The sequence below is a fragment of the Schistocerca nitens genome, chromosome 6 (assembly GCF_023898315.1).
Source record: "Schistocerca nitens isolate TAMUIC-IGC-003100 chromosome 6, iqSchNite1.1, whole genome shotgun sequence".
In the NCBI taxonomy this organism is placed as follows: domain Eukaryota; kingdom Metazoa; phylum Arthropoda; class Insecta; order Orthoptera; family Acrididae; genus Schistocerca; species Schistocerca nitens.
In genome coordinates, this window is record NC_064619.1 from 413,813,863 (window position 1) to 413,834,643 (window position 20,781).

The 20,781-nt window shown below is 39.0% G+C and overlaps 1 protein-coding gene across 1 annotated transcript in view; it reads right to left on the reverse strand.

Moving 5' to 3' along the window:
- The window catches only part of LOC126263682 (non-lysosomal glucosylceramidase), a 257,286-nt gene that overhangs the window by 43,600 nt on the left and 192,905 nt on the right, over positions 1-20,781 (reverse strand). The window contains exon 12 of the mRNA XM_049960807.1: positions 13,356-13,614. Coding sequence (XP_049816764.1) covers positions 13,356-13,614 — 259 coding nt within the window. The remainder of the gene's footprint in view (positions 1-13,355; positions 13,615-20,781) is intronic.

A 20,781-nucleotide genomic window follows, 5' to 3' on the forward strand; every position in this document is an offset into this window, starting at 1 on the left:
GAGCCATATGTCTGTGACTATTACAGCGCCATCTATCACAAATCAAAACAAGTGGTCCAACCAAAACATTCATATTCCTTTACGTACTACACGAATATGTAATAAAAAATGGGGGTTCCTATTTAAAAAAAACAAAGTTGATATCCGTTTGACCTCCCCCAAAGAACCATGGACCTTGCCGTTGGTGGGGACGCTTGCGTGCCTCAGCGATACAGATAGCCGTACCATAGGTGCAACCACAACGGAGGGGTATCTGTTAAGAGGCCAGACAAACGTGTGGTTCCTGAAGAGGGGCAGCAGCCTTTTCAGTAGTTGCAGGGGCAACAGTCTGGATGATTGACTGATCTGGCCTTGTAACACTAACCAAACGGCCTTGCTGTTCTGGTACTGCGAACGACTGAAGCAAAGGGAAACTACGGCCGTAATTTATACCGAGGGCATGCAGCTTTACTGTATGGTTTAATGATGATGGCATCCTCTTGGGTAAAATATTCCGGAGGGAAAATAGTCCCCCATTCGGATCTCCGGGCGGGGACTACTCAGGAGGACGTCGTTATCAGGAAAAAGAAAAATGGAGTTCTACAGATCGGAGCATGGAATGTCAGATCCCTTAATTGGGCAGGTAGGTTAGAAAATTTAAAAAGGGAAATGGATAGGTTAAAGTTAGATATAGTAGGAATCAGTGAAGTTCAGTGGCAGGAGGAACAAGACTTTTGGTCAGGCGAATACAGGGTTATAAATACAAAATCAAAAAGGGTAATGCAGGAGTCGGTTTTATAATGAATAAAAAAAATAGGAGTGCGGGTAAGCTACTACAAACAGCATAGTGAATGCATTATTGTGGCCAAGATAGACACGAAGCCCACGCCTACTACAGTAGTACAAGTTTATATGCCAACTAGCTCAGCAGATGACGAAGAAATTGAAGAAATGTATGATGAAATAAAAGAAATTATTCAGATAGTGAAGGGAGATGAAAATTTAATAGTCATGGATGATTGGAATTCGGCAGTAGGAAAAGGGAGAGAAGGAAACGTAGTAGGTGAATATGGATTGGGGGTAAGAAATGAAAGAGGAAGCTGCCTCGTAGAATTTTGCACAGAGCACAACTTAATCATAGCTAACACTTGGTTCAAGAATCATAAAAGAAGGTTGTATACATGTAAGAATCCTGGAGATACTAGAAGGTATCAGATAGATTCTATAATGGGAAGACAGATTTAGGAACCAGGTTTTAAATTGTAAGACATTTCCAGGGGCAGATGTAGACTCTGACCACAATCTACTGGTTATGAACTGTAGATTAAAACTGAAGAAACTGCAAAAAGGTGGGAATTTAAGGAGATGGGACCTGGATAAACTGACTAAACCAAAGGTTGTACAGAGTTTCAGGGAGAGCATAAGGGAACAATTGACATGAATGGGGGAATGAAATACAGTAGAAGAAGAATGGGTAGCTTTGAGAGATGAAGTAGTGAAGGCAGCAGAGGATCAAGTAGGTAAAAAGACGAGGGCAAGTAGAAATCCTTGGGTAACAGAAGAAATATTAAATTTAATTGATGAAAGGAGAAAATATAAAAATGCAGTAAATGAAGCAGGCAAAAAGGAATACAAACGTCTCAAAAATGAGATCGACAGGAAGTGCAAAATGGCTAAACAGGGATGTCTAGAGGACAAATGTAAGGATGTAGAGGCTTATCTCACTAGAGGTAAGATAGATACTGCCTACAGGAAAATGAAAGAGACCTTTGGAGAGAAGAGAACCACTTGTATGAATATCAAGAGCTCAGATGGCAACCCAGTTCTAAGCAAAGAAGGGAAAGCAGAAAGGTGGGAGGAGTATATAGAGGGTCTATACAAGGGCAATGTACTTGAGGACAATATTATGGAAATGGAAGAGGATGTAGATGAAGATGAAGATGAAATGGGAGATACGATACTGCGTGACGAGTTTGACAGAGCACTGAAAGACCTGAGTCGAAACAAGGCCCCCGGTAGACAACATTCCATTGGAACTACTGACGGCCTTGGGAGAGCCAGTCCTGACAAAACTCTACCATCTGGTGAGCAAGATGTATGAGACAGGCGAAATTCCCTCAGACTTCAAGAAGAATATAATAATTCTAATCCCAAAGAAAGCATGTGCTGACAGATGTGAAAATTACTGAACAATCAGTTTAATAAGTCACAGCTGCAAAATACTAATGCGAATTCTTTACAGACGAATAGAAAAACTATTAGAAGCCGACCTCGGGGAAGATCAGTTTGGATTCCATAGAAATGTAGGAACACGTGAGGCAATAATGACCCTACAACTTATCTTAGAAGCTAGATTAAGGAAAGGCAAACCTACGTTTCTAGCATTTGTAGACTTAGAGAAAGCTTTTGACAATGTTGACTGGAATACTCTCTTTCAAATTCTGAAGGTGGCAGGGGTAAAATACAGGGAGCGAAAAGCTATTTACAATTTATACAGAAACCAGATGGCAGTTATAAGAGTCGAGGGACATGAAAGGGAAGCAGTGGTTGGGAAGGGAGTGAGACAGGGTTGTAACCTCTCCCCGATGTTATTCAATCTGTGTATTGAGCAATCATTGAAGGAAACAAAAGAAAAATTTGGAGTAGGTATTAAAATCCAGGGAGGAGAAATAAAAACTTTGAGGTTGACCGATGACATTGTAATTCTGTCAGAGACAGCACAGGACCTGGAAGAGCAGTTGAACGGAATGGACAGTGTCTTGAAAGGAGGATATAAGATGGACATCAACAAAAGCAAAACAAGGATAATAGAATGTAGTCGAATTAAGTCAGGTGATGCTGAGGGAATTAGATTAGGAAATGAGATGCTTAAAGTATTAAAGGAGTTTTGCTATTTGGTTGAAGTAGAGAGGATATAAAATGTAGACTGGCAATGGCAAGTAAAGCGTTTCTAAAGAAGAGAACTTTGTTAACATCGAGTATAGATTTAAGTGTCAGGAAGTCTTTTCTGAAAGTATCTGTATGGAGTGTAACCATGTATGGAAGTGAAACATGGACGATAACTAGTTTGGACAAGAAGAGAATAGAAGCTTTCGGAATGTGGTGCTACAGAAGAATGCTGAAGATTAGATGGGTAGATCATATAACTAATGAGGAGGTATTGAATAGGATTGGGGAGAAGAGAAGTTTGTGGCACAACTTGACTAGAAGAAGGGATTGGGTGGTAGGACATGTTCTGAGACATCGAGGGATCACCAATTTAGTATTGGAGGGCAGCGTAGAGGGTAAAAAACATAGAGGGAGACCAAGAGATGAATACACTAAGCAGATTCAGAAGGATGTAGGTTGCAGTAGGTACTGGGAGATGAAGAAGCTTGCACAGGATAGAGTAGCATGGAGAGCTGCATCAAAACAGTCTCAGAACTGAAGACCACAACAACAACATCCGTTTGACCTATGGCAACGCCATCTAACAGGCCAACCATAGCGCCATCTGGTTTCCCCCTTCAAGCTAGACAAGTTTAGTTCTATGCAGTTTTTTCCTTTGATGCTAATTTCGTGAGATATTTGGCCCAGTCATGGTCAATGGACCACCCTGTGTATTCTGTGACCCTCTGCATTGTGTTCTTGCAACACACATTTCCCTCTGGTGCCACTCATTATTCATGATATTAATTTTATCTTAGTTCCTTTTTATACCAACCGCGGAGTAGACTAAGCCCAGACCACTAACCAAATATTTTAAGTTGTTCTATACTATTTACAAATAGAACAATATCATCAGCAAATCAGAACTGGGGTCCTTTTGCTTCCCAATTCAATTTCAATATTTATTTTTCTAGGACAGCTGAAACAGTTTTTGAGATATACAGTCAACTTGTTTTACATATTTTGCAACACTCTCAAAACACTTGGGAGGTTTTGTTTACATTATGTAAGATTTAAATATAGCCCTTTTCTACTCCTGGTTCTGTTAGAGCCTCAAACAAAGATGGATGACTGATCAAGCAAATGACTTTTCAAACTCTGTAGAGGTGAGGCAAAGAGGTAGGTTGTACTCATTTTTCTACTAAGCATTTCATGTAGAGTGAGGATAAAGGCAGTTGTACTAAAACAATTTGAGAACATTATACCTTATTGTCACACATCATGATCCAAAGATGAGAATTATAATCACCACATATTTCAATAATAGCACTGATCGACTTGCTAGCCCTTTTTCCTGCTGAGATTCCACCTATTAAAAATAGAGTTCACCACAATAACACAGTAGGCAATACTGTAACACTCGCAACACACAATCCACTTCTTGCATCAACACACAGAGAAGGAAAGGGACTCAGACCAATCCTGTGTAGGCTTATATGCTGGACTCCGGAAGGTTCCCACCTGATGGTGTGCCTGAATGTCAGTAGTGGCACCACAGCTGTCGATAGTAATGTTGCACCACCTACTATGTTTCCATTGTAATGCTGGGTGGCACCACTATTTTTTTCATATTGGGAAAAAATGTGGTTGTTAAAGTCAGTTTGTTTATTTAAAATGTCTTCATGAATTTTTTCTGTGTGTGTCAGTATTTCTAGTTCTTGCACATCAAGTTTTCTACCATTATTTTGTGTATGGAGTACATGAAGGCTGTCATCGATGCCATTTATTGTGTATATGTCTGTTCAGATACATATGGTAAGCTACTGAGGCTTTCTCATAGTATGCGTGAGACTAAAAGTGTCAGTTTGCTCTTGTAGTATGTATGGAAAGTTCTTCCTGTTTTGCCTGTGTAGAATGTGGGGGCAGCTGTTACATTGTAGTTTACATATTCCAGTGCATTCAACTAGGGGGGGTGGGGACGTTTACATGTACCATGTGAGGCAATGGTGGTCAAATTTATTACTTGTGGAGACAAATATTTTTATACCAGTATCACCTAAATAAGCTGTCATTTTTTGTGATGATGTGCCTTCGTAGGACCCTCAAACAGAAAGAGATTGCCTTCATCATATCTCTTTTTTTCCCAGCAAGCTTAGCTTTCCTTCTAAAAAAATTATTTTCTACCTGACTAGTGAATGTTAGGAAGGAGGCTGACATGTTGTTACCCACAGTTAACCCTTCTTCCTATTGATAGAGGGCATCATTAAATGAGAAATAGTTATGGAACTGTACCAACTTAGGTAAATCTCAGCCTGTGACATAGTATGGTGGATTCTCCCAGTGTGTTACATTTTTTTATTCCTGCTAATAACTAATTTTTTCCTTTTCCCTCATTTTCTGGTATATTTTCAATATCATTATATAAGTAATATGTGGCATATGTATTAACATTCTGAAAGTTTAATCAAGCTTTCCACATTTAAATCTATTGTTTGGATCACGTTTCTTGTAGTTGCCATTTTTACAGCAGTTGTATATAAAGTGCAGTTATTTCAAAGAAAATGCCTTTTTTGCATGCTGCACATCAAATTTTTATTTTTATTTATGGACCCAGACACGTTTGGCCTTTTTTACAAGGCATCTTCAGTGGGTGTCAGGTAACTTCTAAGTCACTGCATCCAAGCAGTTTGCTTGGGTGCAATGAATTAGAAGTTAACTGACACCCAACGAAGATGTCTTGAAAACAAAGGGCCAGCCGATGTGGCCGAGCGGTTCTAGGCACTTCAGTCTGGAACAGTGCGACCGCTACGGTCGCAGGTTCAAATCCAGCCTCGGGCATGGATGTGTGTGATCTCCTTAGGTTAGTTAGGTTTAAGTAGTTCTAAGTTCTAGGGCACTGATGGCTCTGAGCACTATGGGACTTAACATCTATGGTCATCAGTCCCCTAGAACTTAGAACTACTTAAACCTAACTAACCTAAGGACAGCACACAACACCCAGCCATCACGAGGCAGAGAAAATCCCTGACCCCGCCGGGAATCGAACCCGGGAACCCGGGCGTGGGAAGCGAGAACGCTACCGCACGACCACGAGATGCGGGCTCTAGGGCACTGATGACCTCAGATGTTAAGTCCCATAGTGCTCAGAGCCATTTGAACTATTTTGAAAACAAGGTGAAGCATGTCTGGGTACATAAATAAAATTTTGAAGTGCAGCATGCAAAAATGGCATTTTCTTTGAAACAACTGCAATTTATTGTTTGGATGTTCGATTTGGTTAGGCTGATTGCTCTCATGCCATTAATTTGGCTACAGAACAGGTCAATTAAAAGTTACAGCTAATTAAAATTAGTTCAATAAATGAAAAACTGTGTGCTAATCAGCATAATTCCATATAATTATCCACCACAATGGAAAGCACCGCATGTTGACTTCCTTGTAAAGTACTTTAAATTAACTAAAACTAGTTATCTTCCAAACTAATTAAACCTGAATTTCAGAGTCACTGCCACTTTCCATCATAACCACTGTTAGATTATGAACTTGGACTATGTGTACATACCTTTGATACCTAAATTTTTCTATACAGAACTCTCTCTCTCTCTCTCTCTCTCTCTCTCTCTCACACACACACACACACACACACACACACACACTCTCTCTCCACTGACTTCTTTGGGCCATGATGACCCTGTGCCGTTCTCACTACTTGCCTCCAGTTCTTCCTGTGTTGTGCTGCTTCCTCCCATTTAGTGATACCCAGCACTTTGCAGTCACTATATGTTGCAATCTGCTTCTTGGTCTTCCAGGGGTCTTCTATCTTCTTGTCATATATCTGGCACTGAGCACAATGGGACTTAACATCTATAGTCATCAGTCCCCTAGAACTTAGAACTATTTAAACCTAACTAACCTAAGGACAGCACACAACACCCAGTCATCACGAGGCAGAGAAAATCCCTGACCCCGCTGGCAATCGAACCTGGGAACCCGGGCGTGGGAAGCGAGAACGCTACCGCACGACCATGAGATGCGGACTGCCACATATCTGATGGACTATTCTGCCACAGTCCATTCTGACAATGTGGCCTGTACATTCCAAAGCCTCACATTGACAATGTTCACTACCAAGGTTTGGTTGGCCAGTTTAACTGGTTCTTAACTGGATCTCAAAACCCATCTTTGTGTTGCTTGGTTAAATGTTAGCCCAAAGATTTTGCTGTAGACTTTACTTTCGAAGACAGAGAGTTGGTGCTCTTCTTTTTTGGTCATGTTCTGGCTCCATATAGCAGTACTAGCCTGATGATTGTGGTGTAGAGTTGCAGCTTAGTTTTCCTGGTCAAGATTTTGGAGGATACGAGTTTTGGAAGAAAAAGTAAACCTTCTTTGTGTTCTGTAGTCTAGTTTGCTATTCGACTTGTCTTCTTGAACAGCATTTCAATTACACCACTGTTATTTCCTATTATAATTGTCATCTACAAAGGCCAGTATATTTGACTGTTTTTTCATGACATTTCCATTTATTGCTTGTTTGATTTCTCTTATCAAAATTTCCATGACAAGGTTGACGATAGGTGGGGATGGAGCATCATCTTGCTTCAATCCAGTTCTGTTCTCAAAACATCTGATATTGAGCCACATTATGTCACCCTGTTTACCACCTTCTTCATACACATTTTCACCAACCTGATGAGTTTGTTGAGGATTCCGTATTCTGCCATGATTTCCTGAGCACCTTCTGGAAATCTATGAACAGGTAATGGATGTTCTTGTTGTATTCCCATATTTATTCACTGATGGTCTTGATGTAGAAAATACTATCTATTGTTGATCTATTTCTCCAAAAACCATTCTGGTAGTCCCCTATCACATCCTCAGTACAGGGCTTCAGTCTCTACAGTGTCATATGTGACAGTACTTTGCATGCTGTGAGTAGTAGGGATAGTCCTCTGTAATTTCTGTAGTTTTGTTTGTCTTCTTTTCTGCAGTTTCATTTATCTCCTTTCTTATATACAGGGACAAAGATTGATTCCCTCCATACATCTCATTTTTTTTTTCATCTTGCCAGACTTTAAGAATAAGGTGAAACAATTTCTTTTGAAATTTATGAACACCAAATTATGACCAGTTCGTTTGTTGGCACTCTGGTACACAGTAATATCGCTGAGGACACTCCTATATCTATTTGAGATTTGGTTTGCTGTCTTTTTCCATTGCCGAATATGATGTATCTTTGTGCATATCATTGTGTGTAAAGATTGTACTTCTGACATTCATGCTTTCTGATTCAACACATCAGATCATTCTTCTAACATTCATGCTTTCTGATTCAGTGTATCCATTTTCATTGGTTTCATCATGGACGCTTTCACTGCCTACTGACAGCTGCAAATGTCTCTCTTTGCATACCTTGGCAGTGAAGTCTCCCAGCACTATTTTGATGATGTGCTGCAATAGGCTGTCATACACATTTCTCAGGTGTTCATAGAAACTGTCTTTTACGGCATCTTCTTTGTCATAGGTAGGCGCACAAACTAATAAATTAACTCACTAATTAACAATTCTGTGTAATTTACTATGATCCCCAACATGGGACTTATACTTGTAAACAAAGAGATTCACATTGTGTAGAAGAATAGAGTCCATGTATTTTTCTAAATTTCTGACCATAAACATTTTCAATAAGCCAAAGTCCAATTAGTTCTCATAGTTAATCAAAAACAGTGTACCCATCGTAACTGACTTTAAAAACCCTAATTTGATTTCCGAAATAACAGTATATTCTTATGCCCATCTACAACGAGTCCAACGTCACCCAAAATTGCCAGTCCATGGTTTGAAGGGTGAAATGTAAGGCTTGTGTCAAGCACACTCTCATTCTCATGCTCACTGTTGACTCATCCGCTACTATGTACAAACACTACATGAAAATATGCATGTACCAAAAACCATGAAACCCAGGAACTTTAATGTTTAATACCTTTTATTAATTAAGGAACATTTTAACCAAACTTTGTTGTGATTGATAACAAGGGTGGAATGTCATTGTCATCAAAACTAGTGATTCTTGGACTCAGTGAAGTTAATTATGAACTTGATTAACTGAACTATTGAAGTATAATCTTTTCTCTAATAAATTACTACAGGAAAGGGCTAAGTGGAAACTGTGATGTTTCTGAGTAAATGTCAAATTGTTTTTGTGTGTGTGTGTGTGTGTGTGTGTGTGTGTGTGTGTGTGTGTGTCACAATAGAACAGTTACCTTTGCCACTGCACTAACAAATTTTCACAGTTAACGAACTGGTCACCGTCATCAATAACTGATTTCAGTGAAGAATAAATGTATGTGTTAGTGCAAACTAAATTGTGGTGCTTAGTATATCTTCAAGCAAACACCATCTCACTCACATTTAGACTTTCAGCTTTGCAGCGACAGAGTGGTGTTACCCAGGCGAGACTACTACAAGAACCGGGTCATTAGCAGACTTGTGTTTACTAAGGTTTTATTTAATAATTTAAATTATCTCACTGGCAGTGTACATTTGTGAACAGATCAAGCACATAACATTAATGAAATTGTCACACAAGAAGAGAAAAAAGTAAAACAATGCTCCAATACAATCTTTACTGAGACCAGCATAATAAGACAGTTGACACAAGCTTAATGAACATGATGCTATCATTGTTAAGGATTATGAATGGAATTCCCCTACTGTCCTTTGTAAAGATGATAATATAGCTAATTATCGCAATTTTTTCTCAGCAAGCAACATTACTTAACTGAACCATGATCCAACTGAAAATGGCAGAAAAAATTAATATTCTTAATCAATGTAACTTCTTATATCTAATAAACAAAAAGTTGCTTATTAATTTCATTGTTCCCATACTAAGGGCACAACCGAAAATCCACAAACCTAACTGCTCAATCACATCCATTGTCAACTCCGAGAATACACCAGCATACAAACTTTCCCCAGTATTAAATAATATCCTCAAGGAATTTTACATTTTCAAATCAACATATTCAATTAAAAACACACATGGGCTAACACTTTCCATCAAACACACAAAAGTCCGCGGACAAGTTAGATTCACCTAATCTGACAGTGTAACTCCCAATACGACAACTGAAAGTACTACACAAAATCTTATTAAACACAAAAACTAACCTTGCCTGAGATTTCAGAACTGGCCAACTTATTTGAACTTCCACTGTGCCATAACTATTCCTCATTTAATGGTAAGATCTACCAACAGAAATAAAACTTAGCTAAGGGTTTACTCCGAAATGCTTTGTTAGAGTAACAACATATCAAGCTCCTTGCTGGCATAGTCAGCAACTGCTTAAAAAATAAAAAAAAAAATAAAAACATTTTTAATGGTAAAATTAACCTTGCCATACAAATAGTTTGTTACAGCACATATGTTGATTACACTCTACTCTTATGGAACAAAATATGAGTTTGATGAACTTTTTACAATATTCAGTCCACTCCATAATACAATAATGTTTACAACACAACATGAAAGAAACCGTTCCACACTACACACAAAGCAGCACACCTTCAAAACACACAAGTACAGGGCTATTACAAATGATTGAAGCGATTTCATAAATTCACTGTGGCTCCATTCATTGACATATGGTCACGACACACTACAGATACGTAGAAAAACTCAAAGTTTTGTTCGGCTGAAGCCGCACTTCAGGTTTCTGCCGCCAGAGCACTCGAGAGCGCAGTGAGACAAAATGGCAACAGGAGCCGAGAAAGCATATGTCGTGCTTGAAATGCACTCACATGAGTCAGTCATAAGAGTGGAACGACACTTCAGGACAAAGTTCAACAAAGATCCACCAACTGCTTACTCCATTCGGCGATGGTATGTGCAGTTTAAAGCTTCTGGATGCCTCTGTAAGGGGAAATCAACGGATCGGCCTGCAGTGAGCGAAGAAACGGTTGAACGCGTGCGGGCAAGTTTCACGCCTAGCCCGCGGAAGTCGACGAATAAAGCAAGCAGGGAGCTAAACGTACCACAGCCGACGGTTTGGAAAATCTTACGGAAACGGCTAAAGCAGAAGCCTTACCGTTAACAATTGCTACAAGCCCTGACACCCGATGACAAAATCAAACGCTTTGAATTTTTGGCGCGGTTACAACAGCTCATGGAAGAGGATGCGTTCAGTGCGAAACTTGTTTTCAGTGATGAAGCAACATTTTTTCTTAATGGTGAAGTGAACAGACACAATGTGCGAATCTGGGCGGTAGAGAATCCTCACGCATTCGTGCAGGAAATTCGCAATTCACCAAAAGTTAACGTGTTTTCTGCAATCTCACGGTTTAAAGTTTACGGCCCCTTTTTCTTGTGCGAAAAAAACGTTACAGGACACGTGTATCTGGACATGCTGGAAAATTGGCTCATGCCACAACTGGAGACCGACAGCGCCGACTTCATCTTTCAACAGGATGGTGTTCCACCGCACTTCCATCATGATGTTCGGCATTTCTTAAACAGGAGATTGGAAAACCGATGGATCGGTCGTGGTGGAGATCATGATCAGCAATTCATGTCATGGCCTCCACGCTCTCCCGACTTAACCCCATGCGATTTCTTTCAGTGGGGTTACGTGAAAGATTCAGTGTTTAAACCTCCTCTACCAAGAAACGTGCCAGAACTGCGAGCTCGCATCAACGATGCTTTCGAACTCATTGATGGGGACATGCTGCGCCGAGTGTGGGAGGAACTTGATTATCGGCTTGATGTCTGCCGAATCACTAAAGGGGCACATATCGAACATTTGTGAATGCCTAAAAAAACTTTTTGAGTTTTTGTATGTGTGTGCAAAGCATTGTGAAAATATCTCAAATAATAAAGTTATTGTAGAGCTGTGAAATCACTTCAATCATTTGTAATAACCCTGTACACTGCACTCAGGTTCATCTCCAACCCCTCTCCCTGCCCCCTGCTTCCTCCTCCTCCTCCTCCTCCTCCTCCTCCTCCCCCCCCCCTCCTTCTTCCCACCCCACCTGACACAATTCCAACCCAATATAGTTCACCTATTGAAATGCACCACTGGCATTGAGCATTCAGCCAGTTGGTGCATAGGCTGTGTGCGCATGAATGTGTACTCTGGTTTTAAAGGCGCTTACTCCAAAAGCTAGCAAATTTTCTTTCTGTTTTGTGTGTGCTCGTCAATGACTCAATGCTTCTGCTTTTCAGTGAGTGGTCTCCTTTGCTCTTAAAGTATTTACATGCTACCAGAACTTTCCTATGAAATTAATCCATTATCTGCTAAGGCATAATATCATTTATAATATTACTTTTTCCTGTAGCAGAAATAATGTCATGATCCATATCTATACTTGTCTATCTCAATATTATGCCAAATCAGTTTGATTTTTTTTTGTCTTTTGCAATTTCCAACATTCTAGTTTCCAAGCACTCCTCTTAACATATTGCAATACTGTCTATTACATAAATATACCTCAAGAGCTTGCTGGTTTTGGTTATGCACCTCTTTTACCTTTGAAGATACTCTTCTGCCCATAGTAAGTACATTAAATTCAGTACTAGTATCTGTCTCAAATAAAACGTTCAGACCAGTCACTATGTTTTATGCTCTTACCACAGAATTCTGTAGTAAAGTTATAGATCGATCTCACTCTCTGAAATATAAACACAGAGAACTCCAGATTATCTATGTTAATGTGAACCCAAGACTGCATGGACAATCAAATACCATGGATAATCTGAAATAAATATGTTTTTACAGGAAACTGCTATTTGCTGTATTTTTAAAACATAGTGTAAGTCAGAACTGATGTGAAGCCATCATACAACTGTTATTCAAGCAATATTGAGGATATTCAACCCATTTGTCAGTCATGTGATTATTGCTACAACATGTTTCAGGACAATATTATCCCATTTTCAAGTGCTAAAAGCAAAGAAACCAGATAAAACAATCCCCCTTATACCGACAGACATGTTAGTATTACAGACATCCTGAGTTATACTCTACCTTAAAAAAGAAAACAAAATAAGGTAGGGATAATGCTACCCCGAAACATGTTATGGCAATAATCACACGAATGACAACTGGGCTGAATATCCTCGATAATGCTGTATGTCACATCTGAAGGCCCACTGCATTACTTACATTTTACTCCCCAGAAATAATGGATTGTAAATTATCAATCTTTAAGTTATAGAAAAAAGATAGGCAAATGAATACACAGGAAATCGATGATGATATGTTACAAGGGTGGAGCCTTTGCATCATTTTCCTGACGCTTGACTGGGAAGTGGAGTGTGCATATATTTTTAAGTGGAGTTGCAGAATATATATTACTCGTATTCAATTTCTAGTTGGAAAATTTTTTGTCAATATATAGAATTGCAAACACGCTGATTTCCATGGCACAGTATACTAACAGGTGAGTAAGCAAAATACAATGTTCCTTGGCACTTTCACGATAAGAAAAAATTACTTGTGCACTGAGCTCACCTTGGTCCCTTCATGATCCAGGCATCAAATGTCTGATCAGCAAATCCACTATTTTCAATAAGGCCATCATTATCTTCATCCCATGTCAGTGCCTTATTCATGACTGTTTTTATTTTTGGCCACATAGCTTCAAGATAGTCACAAGAATCAAAAAAGCAGTAGTCACGGTAACATTGGAGAACGAATTTTAAATTCAGATCACGCCATTCTGAGACATCGTGAATGGGATACGAATTTATGGCTAAGAATGGTTCTTCCTCTGCAAATAAAATGAAGTTTAGTATTTAACTAAGTCTTGAACACAAATTGGGAAAGTAGAATGAACAAAGTTTAATCTAGTATCAATATGCCATTCAAATTACATATGTTTAATATTAACACAAAATAGATAAAAACACACAAGCAAACACTACAGAAGCTATCTGATACTTTATACAAATAAGTAATTTTATTGTGTCCTTTCTCACAGTAACTTCCACATTGTGTTGCAAAATTTTGTGCTACTTACAACTAACTCATAATATAAAATATATTAGATATTTAAAAAGTAAAACAATGAAAGAATCAAGCAAAAAGAATCTGGAGTAAGTAAAATACTGAGGCAAATGAAACTGATATCCATACAACAGATGTTCCTAAAATGATACTCAATAACATCACTGATCACAAGATTCAATGGTTACATCCCTGATGGACAGTAACAGCGCACTAATCAGCAATCATCCATTTCTGGATGCTTATGATTTGCTCCAAAATACACTGTATGTACTGATAGATTACTTTCAAAATTACAAAATCAAAGGAGATTATGGAAAGTAGTCACTAAAAATCAGTAATTCTTTTGGCCATGATGGTACTGCTAGCACGCTAGCAGAGCACTAAAATCTTGTGAAAATATTATAAGACTGCCCTTGAACTACCTCTGTAATCAGTCAAAAAATTTAAATATGCTGTAGGAATGCCCATCTATAAAAATGGCAACAGAAGAAATACCTCTAAATACAAGCACACTGCACATCTTTCAGCCTATTCCAAAATGTTAGAGGAAATAGCCAACAACAGAATACTGACACATTTGTCTGATCAGAATTTTTAACTGCCTGTCAATTTGCCTTCTTTGAGGGATTCTTCACAGATAAAACCATAAAAATGCTAACAAAGTTCTGTCACAGCTAAACAAGAAAATTTTTTTCTGCTGACGTATTCTGTGACCTAGTCAATAACTTGGTTAAATGTACTATAAATTCATAGGGTAAAATAAATGTTATGGCAGCTCTCTTCCATAGGTGAGGTCATCTTTTACTACATAATGCATATGGTTACACTGACAAATAACACCACAGACGTAACATTAAATTCAGAGCAAAACAAGGCAAACCAGAGTATTCAGTCCTGTCTCCAATCTCCTCTTAATTTGTTTCAATGACTATATGATTTGAAAAACATGACATATGCCTCCACAAACAATGAGCTTATAATTTGTGAGTCTTCAGGTTTTCGCGGCGCAATGACTGCTCCATTAAGTTTCGGGAATGCAGCCGCATGTATTCTGCTTCTTCTTCTAATATTTCGGCTGTATACCTTTCAGCCATCTTCAGAGAGAGCCGTACGGCATTCCCGAAACTTAATGGAGCAGCTTATAATTTATTTGGGTATTCCCTAGTCAAATGTATTAGTAACTGAGCTGATCCTTTCACTACACATGCTGGTGGCAGCGGTGAAAAGTTGTAGTGTGAGGTCACAAAACAAAGAGTTTGCAAGGTCTGTTAACCACTCAAAAGTTTATTTAAAGAAGTATTAATTGTACCTTGAGGTTGCATGAAAGATTGGGTGGCAACCTTAGCCACAGATGGCGATTATTAATATCTTGAGCTGAGGAGTGTCCAATGCCAAGATTAATTGTTTCTGTGATCATAAAGAATGACCAATATTATAATTGCCAAGTGTCAAGTATTGATATATGAAATAGGCAGTCATATCAAATGCTGTGTAATATTTTATGTGTGTGTAATTTTAACAGCGCTGTGGCAAGAATAAATAATACACATCCTTTAAAACAAAACTGACATCCGTTTTAGTGAAAAGCAGACCTATATTTTTCTACAGTCACAAGTTGCCATGCCACTTCATAAATGGAATCACATGACCTCCACATTGAGAAGGATATTCAACATTAGAAGAGACAAAGTGAGCTACAGAACACCACAATGCACAACTGATACTGTACATATCAAACATATCATAGCCTTCTCATGTATGACCAGGCTGTTACCTCCAGCCAGTAGGGCAGGGCTTTTAGAGTGGAGGTGTGGGACATGATTTGCCCTGAGGGGATAATACTGAGTGACTGACTGAAGAATTGTACTGCAAGTAATAATGAACAACAATGAATCAGTAGGAACAGTGACTTTTTTCCTGTAATCCATTGAACAGTGACTTTGATAGGCTGTGCAAAGATTTTGATTAATAACATTAGTAAAGAACATAAGATCATAGTGCTCTGTAAATAATACAACACTGATAAAGTGTGAATCTTTACATAAGAATAGGTGGAAGTAACTTCACCAATATTTTTTTTGCTTTTTGTCAAAATTACCCAACAGTGTTGATGAGTGACAGTCGACATTTTAGAATGCTAAAATCTGTGAAGTGAACGCAATATTAAAGTCTGAGATCAAGCGGAAAAACAGTTTTTGAGGTTTTGTGTATGAGATGGGCAATATGGCATAAGGCTCAAGGCAGCAAGCAGCTGCCAGATGGCGCATGGTTGCTTCACAGCACACAATTGTCATCACAGCAGGGAGGAGGCATTATGAGAGGTAGAGTTTCCACCACACCTAGTGAACACGGCACAACATATCAACATGTGGCCAGACATCTCAAAATTTATGGTAGGCTGATCTTATCTCTGTGTAGCTCAGCACAATGCCACATTGAGTGCACAACAGTCTGCAATCTTAGCATAATGAGTAGATCCATGAAAATAATATGGCAGATCATACTGAGTGTGAAAGATGAGGATAAGTTTTACAAAGGGATTAAATAAAAAACTAATAGTTTCAGAAAAACCAGGAAGCAATTAATAATTGACTATAAGAAATTAATCATTCTGTTGAGGAAAATTTTGAAAAAATAAATTAAAGGCTTGGTGCTTCTTTTGGAAAAGTTCAAAATTCCACTGATAACATAAATCAAAAACTCAAATAGCTAATAACAGAAGTTACAATTTCTAGAGGGGAAAAAAAAGAGTCAAGAGTTGGGAAGACAGTATATCTAGAAGATAACGTTTTGGGAATATTATCTAAGAATAAAGGGGTCAACTGAGCACATGGGCTTCTTCAAACTACTGTAAATGAATCTAATGATGGTCAAGTAATGAGAGACCAGAAGTGAAATAATTTGATTATCAAATAAATAATATGCACAGAGCTTCAAATTAGAAAAGGTTTGCAAAGCTTCATTTGAACAAAGATTTAGCAAAGATCTGTTCAAATACAATTATAAAGGGAATGCAACTGAAATACGTTTCAAACTGAGGGAATTGTGCAATAAAATTCAGAGAGGGTCAGCTGAAGATATAGAATTGCTGGTTATTTTCACCAATTGAGTAGAAATACAGGACATTTTGAAAAGCAAATAGATATGTGAACATGGAATAACACACTGCTACTGAGAAATGATGTACACCAGTGCTAAATCACACACAACAACAAATGGGAGGATAGGTCGTGACTGGAGGTTTGTAGGTCATATATTGTGAGCCTAAAGGCCCGAGGGGGTTGAAGGGCCTGCATCACTGCTCATATTATTTGTATTTCATTTCATGTATAACCATGCATTCGCCAAACATTGAAGCACAGAGTTAAATTTTCTTTATCTAAAAAACCAGGAATGAGAGTGTCTATTAGAAAAAGGTGCAAATAATAAACATGACAAACTCAAACACTGGAAGATCCAGGATGAAATGTAACAATATCATGAAAAGATAAGCTGCTACTCACCATATAGCGGAGATGCCGAGTCACAGATAGGCACAACAAAAAAATTGTCACAAATAAAACTTTTGGCCAGTAAGGCCTTCATCAACCTTAGACGACAGACCCACACACTCACGCAAACACAACTCACACATACGACTGCAGTCTTAGGCAACTGAAAGCACACTTCGAGCAGCAGCACCCGTGCATGATGGAGGAGGTGACTGGGTTGAGGTAAGGAGAAGGCTGGGGCAGGGAGGGGGAGGGATAGTATGGTAGGAGTGGCGGATAGTGAAGTGCTGCAGGTTAGACGGAGGGCAGGGTAGAAGTGGGGAGGGGGGGGGGGGAATAGTGGAAAAGGAGAGAGTAAAAAGACTGGAAGAGATGGTGGAGTGACAGCTGTGTAGTACTGGAATGTGAACAGGGAAGGGGCTGGATGGGTGAGGACAATGAATAATGAAGGTTGGGGCCAGGAGGGTTACAAGAACGTAGGATGTATTGCAGGGAAAGTTTTCACCTGCGCAATTCAGAATAACTGGTGTCGGTGGGAAGGATCCATATGGAACAGGCTGTGAAGCAGTCATTGAAATAAAGAATGTCATGTTGGGAGGCATGCTCAGCATCAGGGTGGTACAGTTGTTTCTTGGCCACAGTTTGTCGGTGGCCATTCATGCAGACAGACAGCTTATTGGTTGTCATGCCCACATAGAATGCAGCACAGTGGTTGCAGCTCAGCTTGTAGATAAGATGACTGGTTTCACAGGTAGCCCTGCCTTTGATGGGATAGATGATGTTTGTGACCGGACTGAAGGTGGTGGTGGTGGTGGTGGTGTGAGGACATATGGGACAGGTCTTGCATCTAGGTCTATTAAGGGGTATGAGCCATGAGGGAAGGGGTTGGAAGCAGGAGTTGAGTAAGGAAGGACGAGTATATTGTGTAGGTTTGGTGGATGGCAGAATACCACTGTGGGAAGGGTGGGAAGGATAGTGGACAGGACATTTCTCATTTCAGGACACGATGAGAGGTAGTCCAAACCCTGGTGGAGAAAGTATTCAGTTGCTCCAGTCCTGGGTGGTACTGAGTTACGAGGGGAATGCTCCTCTGTGGCCGGACAATGGGACTTTGGGAGGTGGTGGGAGACTGGAAAGATAAGGCACAGGAGATTTGATTTTGTACATGGTTGGGAGGATAATTACGGTCTGTGACAGCTTCAATGAAACCTTCAGTACATTTTGAGAAGGAGTGGTTGTCACTGCAGATGCGATCACCACAGGTGGCTAGGCTGTACGGAAGGGATTTCTTGGTATGGAATGGGTGGCAGCTGTCAAAGTGGAGGTATTGCTGGTGGTTAGTAGTTTCAATATGGATGGTGGTACTGTTGTAACCATCTTTGATGTGGAGGTCAACATCTAGAATTGTAACTTGTTGGGTTGAGTAGGATCAGGTGAAGCAAATGGGGGAGAAGTTGTTGAGGTTCTGGAGGAATGTGGATAGGGTGTCCTCATCCTCAATCCAGATCACAAAACTGTCTTCAATGAATCTGAACCAGGTGAGAGGTTTAGGATTCTGGGTTTCTAGGGATGATTCCTCTAGATGGCTTCCATGACAAACTATTAGATAAGATAGGTCATAAAAATGGCTCTGAGCACTAAGCGACTTAACTTCTGAGGTCATCAGTCACCTAGAACTTAGAACTAATTAAACCTAACTAACCTAAGGACATCTCACACATCCCTGCCAGAGGCAGGATTCGAACCTGCGACCATAGCGGTCACTCGGTTTCAGACTGTAGTGCCTAGAACCGCATGGCCACTCCGGCCAGCTAAGATAGGTCATAACTTGAAAATATTTTCAAATGAATAAGTAACAGGTGCAAAGAGTCACAAGGGTGAGTGACAAAAGGTCAAGGTTTGTGTTAAGAAAATGGAGAGGGTACAATGTCTTGTAATGCACAAAAGGCAAGTTAATGAGTCTAACAGGTAACCATCTAGTTAGTTAGTTAGTTGGTTAATTACATGTTCCATAGATCATCTGAAGAATTCTTTTATCAAAATGATGTGGAATGAGTCAATGTACAGAATATGTATAGATGATTAGTTTTAACATTAATAAACAAATTATTATTTTAGTCCTACTCACACAACTGCACTTAAAAACTAAGTTTTTCCTTTTTTTTTACTGGCTACTTGTTTTTAAGTAGAAATTAGTGAAGGAGAAATAATTTTAAGTTACATTTAAAACTTGTTTTGCTATCTCTCAGATCTTTTATGTTACACAGTAAATGATCAAACATTTTTATTTCTTCATGTTGAAATCCTTTCTGAGCCACTGACAGATTTAATAATGGGCAATAAAGGTCATTTATTCCTCCTAGTGTTGTAGGTATGGACATAACAGTTAACTCTTAAATAGCGACAGATTACTGATTGTGAATTTCATTATCAAATGTAGCTATATAGAAGTTACCACAGATAATTATTCTGTAAGACATTATTGAATGGATATATGCAAAATATGTCAGCAGGGTCTGAATCATTTGTTTCCAAGACTAGCAATTACATGAAGAGCAAAAGTAGCTGAACTTAATTCTTTGTATCTTTCTTCCAGTTCAGTTTTTTATCAATATGTACACCCAAAAATTTGGAGCATTCTACGCAATTTACTGACTCCTGCTGATGTGCTACATCAATTGTTGCAATTGTCAGTATGACTATTTGTTGTACAGAACTGAACTAGTGTAGTTTTTCACTTTTTGCCAAAATTTAAGGAGAGTCCATTTTCTGAGAACTATTTTATAATTCTTTGTAAAATATAATTTACTAACTCTTCTGTTGCTTTCTCTCTAATAGGATTTACAACAACACTAGTATTGCCTGCAAAAAGTACCTATTCTGCTTGTTGGCTCTGGAAGGAATAGGAGTGGACCCAAAATTGAATTCTGTGGAACTCCCTTGGGGATTTGTCCCCTGACACTAAAATTTTCTTTCCTCCTGACACTGTCTGAATTATTCAGCACAACCTTTTGCAATCTGTTTGTTACGTATAATTCAAACCAAGCATATATAAATCCACCAATTCCATAAAACTTGAGGTTTTCTAAGAAAGTGACATTACCTACACAATCAAACACCTTGGAAATATCACAAAAAAATACCAACTGGCTATATTAAACAATCGAAACTCCTGATAGGAATATCAACAATATAGGAAAAGACAGATTGTTACTTATCTAAAGAAGACACTTAATGTGTCTCGGGATTCTGGCCCAAGATGCTGGAGTTGGAGGTCATGTGTGCATGAAGTGTGTTTGCTTGTTTGTGTGAATGGTGTGTGCTTCTCTTTTGCTGCTGAAGGCTATGGGGAAAAGCTTTATGTAAGTGCCTTTTAATTGTGCCTGCAACTTTACGTGTCTTATTTACGGTAAGTAGCAATCTGTCTTTCCCTACAA